Source organism: Chlorocebus sabaeus, chromosome 24 (genome assembly GCF_047675955.1).
Source record: "Chlorocebus sabaeus isolate Y175 chromosome 24, mChlSab1.0.hap1, whole genome shotgun sequence".
Taxonomy (NCBI): Eukaryota; Metazoa; Chordata; class Mammalia; order Primates; family Cercopithecidae; genus Chlorocebus; species Chlorocebus sabaeus.
In genome coordinates this window covers 21,502,255-21,517,383 of record NC_132927.1, presented here as the reverse complement: position 1 = coordinate 21,517,383, position 15,129 = coordinate 21,502,255, and the positions used below count along the sequence as shown (strand labels likewise).

Genomic DNA, 15,129 nt, shown 5'->3' with positions numbered 1-15,129 from the left:
AATAATTTATAAATTATTATAAACTACTTTGAAGGAATAAGATTATTTGCAGAAGTTAAATAATAAATGGTTTCTTTTGCTGAAGCTAGTTGAAGACTCCTTCTTAAATTTGCTTATTTGTTCTTTATGCCAGATTGTAGAAAAGGTTTTAAAATTATTTTTGCTGACCCTGTAGGTATAGTAGTGGTTTGTGGTATATTGATTAAAAATATATTCTGGTGCTGGGCGCGGAGGCTCACGCCTGTAATACCAGCACTTTGGGAGGCTGAGGAGGGTGGATTACCTGAGGTCAGGAGTTTGAGACCAGCCTGACCAACATAGTGGAACCCCATCTCTACTCAAAATACAAAAATTAGCCAGGTGTGGTGACTGTGCACCTGTAATCCCAGTTACTAGGGAGGCTGAGGTGGGAGAATTGCTTGAACCAGGGAGGCGGAGGCTGCAGTGAGCCAAGATGTAACCACTGCACTCCAGCTTGCGTGACAGCGAGACTCCCATCTCAAAAAAAAAAAAAAAATATATATATATATATACACACACACACACACACACACACGTGTATATATACACATATATGTATATGTGTATATATATACATATATGTGTATATATACATATTCTGATTATTACCTCATATCTTTAGCTCCCCACCAATAGATTATTCTGATTTCTCTAAGGGTGTTTATAGAATTACAAAGAATTTTCCATACGCTCACCTTCACATTCCGTAGATAATCTAGTTAATTCTTTTTTTTTTTAATCCTTTTTCTATTCACTGTTTGGTCAGCAGGGGATAATTTCTTATTTCTATCAACTAACTGCTACCATAAAAATAAACTATCTGTTCTCCTTAAGCCTCAACCTGGGGTCAAGAAGGAATACTCAATTTCCATTACACAATAAATATATCAGTGATATGAGTTACAGCCTAAATAACTTTTTAAAATCTGCAAAGTTCATTAGTAAGAGAAAATCTGGGAGCCTTGCCTGCAAATAAAAGAGGTAGAAAAAAATTTTTTTATTAGCATGTTCAAGGTAGTCAAGATTTTAACAAACATCTTAATCCTCACAACAACCCTGTGAGGTAGGTAAGTCATTGTTTCATGATACACTAGTATTCCAAAAAAAGTGCATTTCCTAAAAGAATAAATGTGCATTAGGAATAATTTTGTTAGTGACACCATTTATGTTTACTCTAATATTCGTGTTATTGTATACTTCAATTCATGCAATCAGGTGTCCCCAGAAAAGTTTACTCTAAATTAAATCCTATTCAGATACACCTGGGAAACCATCTAAATAAATCCTGGGGTGAATTTTTTTTTGTAAAATAAGTTTGATATATAAACAAGACTTTTCAGTGTTTGCTAACGTGAGGCATTCTCAATAATGTTTCACCCATATTTATCCATTCTCGGTTAAGTTTTCTCAACATGGCACCAAGCACTTTAGCAATTCAGCAGATGGCAGTGATCTGTGCTGTCATGTAGAAGTTTCTAAATATATTGCAACTAATCTCAATCCCAAACCTGAAGTGAACTATTTATTGAAATGTAAACACTAAAATGGTGATAAATTTCAAAAAGTATTTTCCCTTGAGAATCTTTATTTTTTCCCTTAAGTTGCAAAAAGAAGAGTGACCTTAGGGTCTTTATAAAGAAACGTAATGTTCTGATACCTATAAAATCCTAATGATTTGTATTGCAAGTCAAAGCCGCATGCTATCAATCACTACTTATAAGGGAGCCAGTAGACATCCCTCCAAAAATTTAAGTATTCTTTTCTCTGTGTCAATATAAAACTTCACTAGGAAAAGAAATATTTCCAGGCACACATTTCCCCTTAAATATATATTTAAAGTGCATTTCTATTGCTAGTCCGACACTAGTAAACATCCAGTTGCCTAATATTGTTTATTGTTGTTTTATCTGCAAAATATATTAGAGAATTTCAAATTACATTTAATTATAAGATAAACACTTAGGATAGTTATATAATTTATTTGTAACAACCTGAATTAAGCTTGGAAGCTTAGCTATCACTTAAAATCCACTGGCAGGTTTATAATACTTTAGGAAATAGTTAAAAGTAATTTGCCATTATAAAGAAATAGTTTAAGCTCTGAAAAATTTCTCATACTTTTTAAAAACTGCTGCAGGGATACTGGGCAAATCGAACAAATAAACTAAGCCATCAATAAATTATACATTCAAATCCATACTAGATCAAATAGTGCACTTCGGATTATAGTGAGGTAGGGCAAAGAAATACAGTCAGATATATTTTGAACTGTTAAATTACATAAACTAAAATACTCTTACCTAGGTTTTACTTGAATATCCAAAAAGAAAAATTTAGAATTCAGATGACAAAGTATTTCTTGAATTCAAGGACAGAATTGTAAAAATCTTTGAGGTACATATAAATAAAAAATACAAAGGCCACAAGATACTTTTTATTTCAACATAAAATATGCTCATATAAAAATAACTCAGGAAATATTAAAAAAAATTACAAACAGTTTTTGCATAGATCCTCTATATAAAACATTTACCTGGGGTTAAACACTGAAAATACACTGCTGAAACTAGTATAGTTGAACTATTTTCTTGGATACCAAGTATACACAAAATAAAAGTCCTTCATCTGGGGGAGCATGGGCAGGAGGGAAAACAACTTTTAGCATCAGTCTGTATTTATTTCTCTGTTGCTCGAATATAAACCAATGATGACAAGAGGAGAAACTCTGGGGGTTTATTTAACAAAATTAAATTCACATTTCTGAGCCCATCATAGTGCATCCAATGTCCACCAATCTGGAAAGCTGCAGAGTAATGATGTTCCTCTTTGTTAAATAATGTGGCACCTTCCAACAAATACCTGCAAATTAAATAACATAGTATGGGAGAAAATTATAATACTTTGTTTTTAAGATAAACATTCCTTAAATTCGTAACTAAGGTACAAAAACATCGACATTGTTTGTATTCTGTTCCCTGAAAAAGATATCCATCTCTATAGATCATGTAATATAATTGGAAATGTGGAAATTAAGAATTTCTTAAAAACATATTTTAACAGATGAACTTATAACCTGCATGGTTCTTTTAAAAAAGAGTAAACACATAAATAAGAAAACTTTTACAGGGAAAATGTTAAAAGAACCCTTTATGTCCTGATTTGTATGCAGATATTTTTATTTATAGTGATAAGTAATATTTTATGTTTAAATGATGACCACCTGCATACTATACTATTACACACTTCTTTTTTTTTTTTTTTTGAGATGGAGTCTCACTCTGTTGCCCAGGCTGGAGTGCAGTGGTGATCTCTGCTCACTGCAAGCTCTGCCTCCCAGGTTCACGCCATTCTCCTGCCTCAGCCTCCTGAGTAGCTGGGACTACAGGTGCCCGCCACCACGCCTGGCTAATTTTTTGTATTTTTAGTAGAGATGAGGTTTCATCATGTTAGCCAGGCTGGTCTTGATCTCCTGACCTTGTGATCCGCCCACCTCGGCTTCCCAAAGTGCTGAGATTACAGGCTTGAGCCACCACGCCTGGCTACTACACACTTCTTTGACTTGAAATACAAATATTAGCCAGTATGTGTCAGGAATAAAATATTGTGCTATTACTATACTATCCAGTATTATGTGTCAGGCACTATCTTAAACACTTAGTATGTGCTTATTAAATCTTTACAATAAATGCATTAGGTTGATACCATCATCTCTGTTTTATAGATAAGAAAACTGATATGTAAACTGGTTAAGTTGTTGACCCAAAGTTAACTTATAAAAAATGGGGCTAGGATTTGAAGTCAATTCTGTCTATTCTACAGTCCACATACCTACCCACTATGTGCACTGCTAGTAACTGACTCCCTCTAATAAATTCTGATTCTATTCAGAATACATAAATTTAGAGACAGATACGATCGTTTTCAACAATATCTCTTACAGGCTAGTCAAAATCATGATATAACAGGATAACTTTTTTTTATTAGTTTTATAAAGAAACAACAACAAAAAACACCTACTTGTGATCAGACAAATCCAAGTAATAGGGTACATATGCCAGATCTTCAGATTTCCAATGCTGCATATTTAAGACAACAAAAGGGGGTGCCCCATGGCAGAAAACTCGTTGGGAAAATTCTCTTAAGCCACCACACCTAAAATAGAAAACAGGCATGAACATTATTACACTTGGGACAAAGTTGCCTCTCAACACTTCAGAGTTGTCTTTATGACTTTAATTTTCTTATAATTTTCTACTATAGGTATAGGCAATGGTTAACATCTATAGGTATAGGGTAATTACTACCTTGTATCACCTAATAGTTCCAGAAGTTTATAAGCTGTGTTCCTTACACTAGAAATGATATGTTTAAAACTCCAGGAAATGCTAACTATTTCTATATAAGCCAATGAAAGCATAACTCTGCAGAACTGATATGAACACTTTTATATTTCACTCTATATGCTGGTTTCAAATAATCACGGAGAGGGGAAATAATATGACTCTAATTGCTTCCTTTTGCCATTAGACTCTTTTTTTTTTTTTTTGGAGACAGAGTCTCGCTCTGTCGCCCAGGCTAGAGTGCAGTGGCCGGATCTCAGCTCACTGCAAGCTCCGCCTCCCGGGTTTACGCCATTCTCCTGCCTCAGCCTCCCGAGTAGCTGGGACTACAGGTGCCCGCCACCTCACCCGACTAGTTTTTTGTATTTTTTAGTAGAGACGGGGTTTCACCGGGTTAGCCAGGATGGTCTCGATCTCCTGACCTTGTGATCCGCCCGTCTCGGCCTCCCAAAGTGCTGGGATTACAGGCTTGAGCCACCGTGCCCGGCCGCCATTAGACTCTTTTATAAGCATGAACAAATTCTGTTCCCTCATATTATGACGTATTAAGTATATGGATCAGAATATAAGAAGTTGAATTATACAGTAAAATATTGATTAACCGGAATGCTCAAGGTACAGTATTCTGATTAACAAACATTATTAACTAAACCAAATTAACCAGAAAACCATCTGTTTCAGTATTTGTTGCTACAATATATTCGTTCACTTTCTGGACTTAATAGGTAAATTAACAGAATGTATTTTTATCTTTCCTTTTGTAATTAATCAGCTATAAGATCATCCTTCTAAATATTAATTCTCATTATACAATAATGTAGTCACAGAAAATTTTAAGAGATTGGGATGAATATGTTCTGCTTCTCTCAACTTTTACTAGGTTAAGTTTTTTAGTTGTCATTTACCTCTTTCTCCTAAATGGGGAGTGTAGAAAAAAATCCAGATATTTGAGGGTCCCGATTAGCTGGGTTCCGGTTAACCAAGGTTTTACTGTACCTACTCAGCAGTGGTGGGGGAAAAAAGAAAAGGTATTTGCTTTGTATTCATCAATCAGCTGTAGTACCATATTCTATGTAGTGATATACTCCATAACAAAAACACTGTAAAATGTCACAGTAAACTAGGTTAATAAGATTCATAAAGTACTTCAAGGAGCACATCTTCCTACGTTTCCTTATAAACACATACTGTCATTTTAAACGTCTATCATATACTCACCCGTGCTCTTCACAGAGTCCAATCTTGGAACAGAATAACTCATCCACAGCCAGCCTTATCAAGTTTCCATGTGGAATTTCTTGGGGAGGACTACAATAATTTTCAAATGCATGTAAGAACTGCTTCACCATTTTATATCTTAATATATTATTATAACAAATTTTACAGCTCAGTACTTTATTAGCAAAACCAATTATACCAAGTATAACCTCTATTACACATTTGGAATTTCTTGCAGATAGTAACCAGTTGAACTCAATAAACACTAATTATGAAATTTTCAAAGAAACATATTTTTGTAGAAACAATCCTGATATATCCAGTTGCTGCTACGTTAATCTGAAACATTTGTGAGAAGATTCAAAAGAGGCAATCTGGTCTCGTGGGAAGGAACTAGGACCCAGAATCAGGGGAGCAGCTGATTAGCTACCTGATTAAATGTAAGTAATAATCATTCTTGGCCTCAGGTACCTGATCTGTTAAAAGAATTATTTTTCTACATTATTTCAGAGGTTGCTTTAAATATAGGATTTTTAAAAAAGTAGGCAAAACCTTAAAAGTTATACAGTATGATGAAAAATATTTTATTAAATAGTATACAATATAATATAGAATTATAAATTTTTCATTATAGTTTCAAAATATTTACAGATGAAAAGAAACTAGTTTTAAAAAAACAAGATATTAGACTGGGTGTGGTGGCTCACGCCTGTAATCCCAGCACTTTGGGAAGCTGAGGTGGGTGACTCAGGAGTTTGAGACCAACCTGGGCAACACAGCAAGATCCCATCTCTACAAAAAAATACAAAAATTAGCCGGGCATTGTGGTGCATGCCCCTGGTCCCAGCTACTTGGGAGGTACTGAGACAGGAGGATCTCTTGAACCCAGGAAGTCAACATTGCAGTAAGCTGTGATCACACCATTATACTTCAGCCTGGGAGATGGAGTGAGACCCTGTCTCAAAAAATAAAATAAAAAAAAAAAACATTAGCTGGGCATGGTGGCATATACCTGTAGTCCCAGCTACTGGAGAGGCTGAGGTGGTGAGGCATGAGGCAGGAGGATCACTTGAGCCCAGGAGTTCAAGCCTGCAGTGAGCTATGATCACTGCAACACTTCTGAGTTGTCTTTATGTCTTGAAAATTATTTCCATTGATAGATATTTCAAATTAGCAATGCAGGAAAATAGACAAAATATATTTCAGAGAAATATAAGTTTAACAAATTAGGGTACATGAGGTACATTTCCAAATGGGAACATCTATCAGGCTGTTTTTCTGGACCGTAGGGCCAAATACCTTTCTGCCAACAATGTGTTTGGGTCTGTTTTTCTTCCACTGACAATTATCCCCTTTCCAGCTCATGTCCCTTGGAGGCTTTCATGTTTCCCAACACTCCACTAGGGCTTGCCAATTTGGACTCTGTCCCTATCATTTACCAGGTGGGAGATCTGCCTTTTTTCTGAAAGCCAAAAACACTCATCTGGCTCCTTGCACCTTTTCTGTTCAAAATAAAAGCTGCTTACATCCACATCTCCACATGTGAGATGCCAAGTTCTGGGTTTCTGTGTATAATTATGTCTTGGCCATGATATGAAAGAATATTTTTAATTTTCTTGTTCATGTGGAACTAGCCCTCCTGACAAAGACCTATTGAAAGGGCGAAACATTCCAAAACAGTATAAAGCGCTCTTAAAGAGGTTAAATTTGTGACACTAAGAATCATCTATAGTCATATTAGTAAATTCAAGTAAGAGTAATGTATTTTTCATACTAATTCATTACTTTGCTACTGACAAGGTTATCAGCTGGTTTTGTAAAGTAATTATAAGATGTTTGGATGTAACCGGCTGTGACACTGTTTTCAGGGGACCTATAGAAGAATCTTGCATTTGTGTGATTGCTTCATGTATAAGTAATTATAAAGGCTCTGTACTTTAACGAGTACTTTGGCAATACTGTCATTTGTCATCCAATGGGGACACATTCCCTGAGAAATGTATCCTTAGATGATTTCATAGTGTGTAAACATCCTAGAATGTGCTTACACAAAACTAGATGTATAACCTTTTACACACGTAGGGTATATGGTAAAGCCTATTGCTCCTAGGCTACAAATCCATACAGCGTGTTACTGTACTTAATATTGTAGGCAATTTTAACAAAATGGTAAGTCTTTGTGTACCTAAACATAGAAAGGTATACTAAATACACAGTATCCTACAAACCAGCATGGCATATGTGGTCCTCTGTTGAACCAAATGTTATTATGGGGTACACGACTACATATCTAAAGCAACATTCATTAAAAAAAAAGTATAAGTGACAAAACAGATGTTAGACCAACTTACTTTATATTAATTGTGCGCTGCTGATCCTCCTGCACTCGAGTTGGGCATCGCCAGTTGGAACAGTAACTCTCTTGAATGGTAGACATGAGATTTTCAAGATTTTTCGTAAAATTATCATGCTCATTCCCAAACAAATCAATGATTAATGAAGCTTTATGGACTTCAGATTTGTATTGCTGTTTTTCCATCTTGTCCCAAATCCAAAGTAGCTTCACAGTTGTAAAACTGTAGGTGTCCATTAAATAAAGAAAACAGTCTACAAACTCTCTACCAAAATGAAGAGAGAGTTCCCTAGGGAAATTTTCATTTTCATTAAGAATGACATATAATAACATCAAGAATCCATCTATGGTGCAGGTATTTTTCAGTCTTATTTCAACATAGAGCGGTGTACAGGATACTGCTTTGCGGCCAGCTTTGATAGTAAAAACACCCCCCCAAGGAAGAACAGGCCTCCAAAATGATCGATCTTGGTTATAGTTATTTTTAATTGATGCTTTGATCTCTTCAAACAGTGTCTTCATCCTACATTTTAAAAGTTTAAAACAGAACACATAAACTTGTAACTTTGTATATTAAATGCATAATACGTTTAAATGAAAATAAATCTATCTAAAGACTCAAATCAAATGTGTTATTAGGCCTCCCAACATAGCAAAAAAATTTAAATGAGCCACTTTTTGGGCACTATGCATGCTCTCTGGAAAGAGCATTTAAGAAGTTTCAGTCTTTTTTTGAGGTACAGATGGCCATTTGATAGTCTTTATATCAATTACATTGCAGATTTTATCTGTGACAGAGGGAAACCCTGTAATAAAAAAAAATCCTGAGGCCAGGTGTGGTGGCTCACGCCTGTAATTCCAGAACTTTGGGAGGCCGAGGTGGGCAGATCACCTGAGGTCGCAAGTTCAAGACCAGCCTGACCAACATGGAGAAACCCCATCTCTATTAAAAATACAAAATTAGCTGGGCGTGGTGGCACATGCTTGTAATCGCAGTTACTCAGGAGGCTGAGGCAGGAGAATCGCTTGAACCCGGGAGGCGGAGGTTGCGGTGAGCCAAGACTGCACCAGCCGAGATGATGCCATCTCGTTCCAGCCTGGGCAACAAGAGTGCAACTCCATCTCAAAAAAAAAAAAAAAAAAAAAAAAAATTCCTAAATGAAAATAAAGCTATTAAAAACATAAATTAAGTTTGGCTAGGCATATTCCTAATGTAAACCTCCTCCTCCTCCCAAAATATAGGCTGTGCTTGCTTCATTTTCTTGTTAATATGGGTGGTTCCATTTAAGACACTAATATAATGGGATCTCTTAATTGGGAGTACAGAATAATAGCTATTCCGTAATCTTTGTATTAACTATACTACATATTTTATTTGTTGTATAGAAAAACTATGTTAAAAAAAAAAAACTCCTGTTGCTATATAGACTAAGACTAATTCTGACATTTAGCTTTGAAAGACAGCATGAGGAGTAATCATGAAATCAATCTTAAGTGAATAGTAGCATAGCTAATATTGCTAATTACTTTGGGATTTTTATCTGCAACTCAGAATTGTGCTATTAATTGTGCAATTTAGATATACTATAATTTTTAACTACAGAGGCTATGCTATGAAGATCTGATTCAGAACTTGATAAATATCCTGATTATTCTCTATGCATGTTTTGGGAATGAACCAAAGCATCCTCCCTTTTCAAACTGGCACTTTTCCCCCAATCTTGAGGACCACTAGGCACTTTGTTTTTAAAGCCACGGTGAGTATTTTCATAAATATGTTGTGTTTATATGTATGTTACATAGCACACATATTTTTGAAAGAAATGAGTTCTTTTCGCCATTGTATTGAAAAAACTCCTTCACTTTACTTGGGACAAGCAAATAAACTAACAACATCATAATGTTTTCCAAGGTTACTTTTGTGGAGAAGTATTGTTATGAAAAAAGGGAGGCATCTGAGGAGCGGAAACAGAGAAATGAGTGACTGAGATCAGTGTCTTATTTTGACCATCTTTTCAAGTGCCGCATCCTCCCCAACACAACATTAACTCAACACTTAATAAAGCTGCAGTCCTACGTGTTTTATTTGTGTAAGAAACTAAGTTCAAAACATTCTGCAACACGAGTAAAAATTCACTTCTGCAATATAGTAAACACACATGAACACAGTGCTTTCAGTTTGAAGCAAGACATTGTGGACTCCAAAATATCCAGTAACTATATTTAGTATGAAGAGTGGAAGTTTATATCTAGTTGGCCAACACATTGATTCTAGTCATCCACTGAGGAAGAAGAGGGTGTGGCAAATCTGTAGCCTAGGAAAACACAAACTCAGTTTCTTTTTAATAGAAACTGACACGTTTTGCTTACAAATATTTTAAAAAATTAGGCATTCAAATACTTTAATAAACGAAAACAACTTTATGGTTTATTTCCGTTGAATTTCAAAGAACTCTGTAGCAAGGTTTAAGATTGCTTAAAGAGCCTGAGTTCAGATTCCTAAAATAGTGCATTGGAAAGGAAGCATAAATCTCTAGGATATTTTCTTCAAATTATCTTTAGACATGACCAAATGACGTGTAACTAGCTCTGTAAAGCAATAGTTACACTCTAAGAGAATTAAACTATAATGATATATATGGCATGAAACTCCAGTGTTTCTCTGGGAAAAACGGGAGGAGGGAAGGTTTGGAAGAACTAGAGGATACTAGTTTCATCATGACTTGGTGATTTATTCCAAAGTAAACTGCAATAAAAATGGGGGGTGGGGAGAAATGATGGAAGGATAGCTGTAAAGAGCTTTACTTAAAATTGTCTTAGCTGTTTAGCTAGGAACTGTAATTGGAAGGACTGGAGGATGTATTCCACTGGCTTTATTCTCCAGGCTCAACAGGCCCTCCAATTTGAATAAACCTGGAAAACTCTCCTGACCTCTATTTCTTTGGCAAAACATCTCTTTCGTGGTGACTTCCAAGGGAGGCAATCGGTACCCCAAGGTAGCTGTGAGGACCCCACCACCTGCCCAAGGCATTGAATGCCAGACTCCCTAAGGACTCAGGGGTTCTAAAGGTCCCCTCTCAAATCAGCGCCCGAAATACGCCTCAAAAATATAACCACGCGCTACCGCTCCCGGCAGCGCAGGGCTTCCGGACAGGAGCAAGACAGACGCGAGGCGTGCGCCCCCGGGGAGCCCCCACGCTCCGGCCACGCCCACCCTGGCCCCGGGCAGCCGCGCCCGGGAGGCCTGGTACCGAGGCGGGCGGGTCTCCGAGTTAGGGGCCCGCGAGTCGGCTGGGCGCCCCCGCCTCTGTCCGGGCAGTGCCCCGCCGAGTGCTCAGGACTGCGGGCAAATGGGCTGGAGGGCCGGGCCGCGGAAGGCGTTCTCACACTGGCCAGTCTCCGTCCACCAGGAAGCCAACTCCTCGTACCTCCCCGGGGACCGAAAACCGCCGGTGCCGCCGCACCCGCCGCCGCCGCCGCCTGCTCATGGAGAGCCCGGGCTGCTGCCACCGCCGCCGCCGCCGCCTCATCTATGAGTACCGCCGGCTGTCTCGACCTCCCCCGGCGTGAGTTCTGGGCTCTGGCACGGCCTCCATGGCACCCGCCGCGGCGGGAGCCACAGCAGCTCCAGCGCCCAGGCCCAATCCCCCTGGACCCACGGAGCCAGGACAGCGGGACACGTCGCTTCTTATTACGGAGGAAGATTCGGCACGACCTCCGCCCCCTGCCCCCAACCCCCCCCACGTTTCCACCCGCCTGACAGCGCAGCTGCGCAGGCGCGAAGACGCCCCAGCCTAACGTGCGTGTGTCGGGTGTGTATACAGCATCCAGATTCGCCCAATGGGATCCAGGATCAGGTGTGGCGGGCGGGACCTCGCAGAGAGGGGCGGGGTTCCAGTGTTAGAAGGTGGCTGGGGAAGCCGGAAGTGGGCAGGGTTTGCACGGAGGCGGAGCTTTATTGGCAAACCTGATTGGCTTTTTGAGGTTTGTACCATTTTAGGACTTGATTTTAGTTTGCTTCTGGGTCTTGTTTTCTCAGATTCTTAACCGAGAAAGAAAGCTTTGTTTTCTCAGTAAATTACAGGTTTTTAAGCTTTGATTTAAGTATTTACTTAGCAAAGGATTTAATTAATCTGTTAAATGCCAGCTTTAGTGTTCAAGTTAATTATTGGCCAATATGTTGTAATTTACAGTGAAAGTTAACCCCATTTTGAAAAATTAGATTGCTTTAATTCCATTGTAAAGTTGAAAAAATTGGGGTTGGGAGATAATAAGGTCCCACACAGCAAGTGACAGAGCTGGAAATTAAAGTTAGTACAACTTAATGCTAGTTTGTGGGCTCAACCAATATTTCTGTTCATTAGGGCCTAGTTTTTGTATCTCCCATAAAGAGGCAAGGCATCTTTATGGCTCTGCATCTGGAGAATGCATGCCACCCTGCAAAAACTACCTCTACTTGTAAGTAGGCATGGAGATCTGGTTGAGATTTTTCCCTATCCAGCCTTTCAACAAATAATGAGGGTCTGGAAAGTTAGCTGTAACCTTCAGAACTCATGAGGGCTGATGAGAGAGCTCAGGGCTGTCCTAGTAAATCATTGTGGTTCTCAGTCACAGGCTGAGCCTGGAAGAAGCTGGATGCCTTCTTGACCAGTGAGATGGTCGGCCAAAGCTATGGAGGGAAACTTCCTCATGGATCTGTCTAAAAAAGTCTAGAAATGGAAGAGAGACATCCATTTCTTGAGTTTTGGCTGTGCCCAAAAAAGAATAATTAATGGTTCTGGCAAAGCCTGCTCTTTTTGGTTTCCTGTTTTTTCTTATTTCTTACGTTGTTTTATAGATGAGAAAACTGAGGCTCTTAGAGATTAAACAAACTAGTGTGTTGGAAAACTTGCAAAGATTCACTCTCAATATTAATCCTATCCAACAGGTAGAAAAGCCCTTTAAAAATGTTTGTAAATGTGGATTATGTGTTTAATTATAAATCCCTCACAAGACATGGAGTTCATTTTATACTGATTAGGTCATTCTCTTCCTGAAAACAGCCATAATATGGTGGATGACACCATTTCTGGAAAATAGTATTGAGATTGCTCATTAAACTCTGCCGAGTCTCAGCTAGCTGAGGGAAACATGGATTCCTTGAATACTTGGATAATTCACAAACATCACTGAGGCCTTTAACTGAAATTTCCAGTCTGCATCATTTCTACTGTCTTCAAAATATGACATCTAAGTTGTAGGGTTTTTTTTAGATATCTTTACTGAAGTATAATTGGCATAGAATATATAGAGCATACTTAAAGTGTATAATTTTATCAGTTTTGACATATGTATACCCCCTTGAAACCATCACTGTGATCAAATGAGTATGTCCATCACCCTTAAAGTTTCTGCTTACCTACCATCCTCCAACTCCGCCTTTTTTTTTTTTTTTTTTTCAGAATCCTGATCTATTACCTAGGCTGGAGTGCAGTGATATGATCTCGGCTCACTGCAACCTCCGCCTCCCTGGATCAAGAGATTCTGGTATCTCAGCCTTCCAAGTAGCTGGGATTACAGACATGCACCACCATGCCTGGCTAATTTTTGTATTTTTTGTAGAGGCAGAGTTTCACCATGTTGGCCAGGCTGGTCTCGAACTCCTGGCCTCCGGTGATCTGCCCATCTTGGCCTCCCAAAGTGCTGGGATTACAGGCATGAGCCACAACACCTGGCCCTCATTCTCTTAACGGTATATTTTGAAGAGAAGTTTTAACTTTTAATAAAGTTTAATTTATTTATTATTTTATGGATTGCATTTTTAGTGTTGTTTCTAAGAAATTTTTCCCTACCCAGGCTCACAAAGAAATTTTCCTATGTTTTCTTATAAAAGTTTTACATGTTCAGGCTGTACATTTAGATCTATGATGCATTTTAGTTAACTTTCTTACATGGTTTGAGGCATGTATCCAAGTTCATATTTGACGTATGGATACCCAATCATCGCAGCAATTTTTTTTTAAAGCCTGTACTTTTTCCACTGGATTTTTTTGTGTGCTTTTGTCAAAAATTAGTTGCCCAGCCCAGGTGCAGTGGCTCATGCCTGTAATCCCAGCACTTTGGGAGACTGAGGCAGGCAGATCACAAGGTCAGGAGATCGAGACCATCCTGGCTAACACGGTGAAATCCCGTCTCTACTAAAAATACAAAAAAATTAGCCGGGCATGGTGGCAGGTGTCTGTAGTCCCAGCTACTAGGGAGGGTAAGGCAGGAGAATGGCGTGAACCCAGGAGGCGGAGCTTGCAGTGAGCCGAGATTGTGCCACTGCACTCCAGCCTGGGCAACAGAGCAAATCTCCGTCTTAAAAAAAAAAAAAAGAAAAAAAAAAAAATTAGTTGCCAAATACCAATTTATAAACTATTTATTATCAATCGTCAACCATATGTCACACAGTATGCTAGCACTGGAGATATGTATCGGTAAGTGTTCTTTGGTTGCAAAGACTAGAGACCAATATTGTTAACTTAATTAGGACATTTATTGGAAGGAGGAATGATATAATAGAATTAAAGAAAATTAAAATGTATTGGAAGGATGTGAGGTATAATAGAATTAATTTAAAGAAAATTCAAGGAAAGAAAATACAGCTGGGCATGGTGGCTCATGCCTGTAATCACAGCACTTTGGGAGGCCAAGGTGAGAGGATTGCCTGAGCCCAGGACTTCTAGACCAGCCTATGTAGCAAGACCTCATTTCTACTAAAAATCAAAAGTATTAGCTGGATGTGATGGCACGTGCCCGTGGTCCCAGCATCTTCAGGGCTAAGGTAGGTGGATGGCTTGAGCCCAGGAGGTTAAAGCTGCCGTAAGGTTTAATCATGCCACTGCACTCCAGCCTGGGCAACAGAGTGAGACTGTCTCAAAGAAAAAAATAGAAAAGACAAAACAAAAGACAAGACCTTGATTGATAAACGGGGGAGGTGGTTTCCCAAAGGACGATGAAGACCTATTAACAGAAGAAGAAAAAATAGTGCTAGGGAGATGTCTGCTACAGTAATGTGTCCAAACTTTTAAAAAGTCCATACATGGTAAATGATGAGAATCAGGCAATGTGTGAGGATAAACTGAGGGATATGAGTAAACTGATGTCTATATGAGGTGTGGCAAAAAATTTACATATTCTTTATGTCATTGTAAGAACAAGCAAAGAATTAGGGAT

The 15,129-nt window shown here is 38.4% G+C and overlaps 1 protein-coding gene across 2 annotated transcripts; it reads right to left on the bottom strand.

Moving 5' to 3' along the window:
* Nucleotides 1-999: 999 nt before the first annotated feature.
* DORIP1 (dopamine receptor interacting protein 1) lies at nt 1,000-11,656 on the bottom strand. Of its 2 annotated transcripts, none has more exons than XM_037995488.2 (5): nt 11,320-11,656; nt 7,931-8,455; nt 5,580-5,669; nt 4,039-4,173; nt 1,000-2,880 (listed from the first exon to the last, which is right to left on the bottom strand). In XM_037995488.2, the coding sequence occupies exons 1-5, from the start codon at nt 11,460-11,462 to the stop codon at nt 2,697-2,699; spliced, it is 1,077 nt and encodes a 358-aa protein (XP_037851416.2). In that variant the 5' UTR covers nt 11,463-11,656; the 3' UTR covers nt 1,000-2,696. The 2 variants fall into 2 exon arrangements, with proteins under 2 accessions (XP_037851416.2, XP_007984764.1); XM_007986573.3 differs by having other exon boundaries at nt 11,361-11,655.
* Nucleotides 11,657-15,129: the final 3,473 nt, after the last annotated feature.

What these genes read in the sequence shown, in the direction of transcription:
- DORIP1 (XM_037995488.2), bottom strand. Translation starts at nt 11,462, where the DNA reads ATGAGGCGGCGGCGGCGGCGGTGGCAGCAGCCCGGGCTCTCCATGAGC. An exon ending in CAGCGCACAATTAATATAAA is followed by an intron (nt 5,670 to 7,930) that starts GTAAGTTGGTCT and finishes AAATTATTGTAG; the next exon opens with TCCTCCCCAAGAAATTCCAC. An exon ending in GGACTCTGTGAAGAGCACGG is followed by an intron (nt 4,174 to 5,579) that starts GTGAGTATATGA and finishes TTTCTATTTTAG; the next exon opens with GTGTGGTGGCTTAAGAGAAT.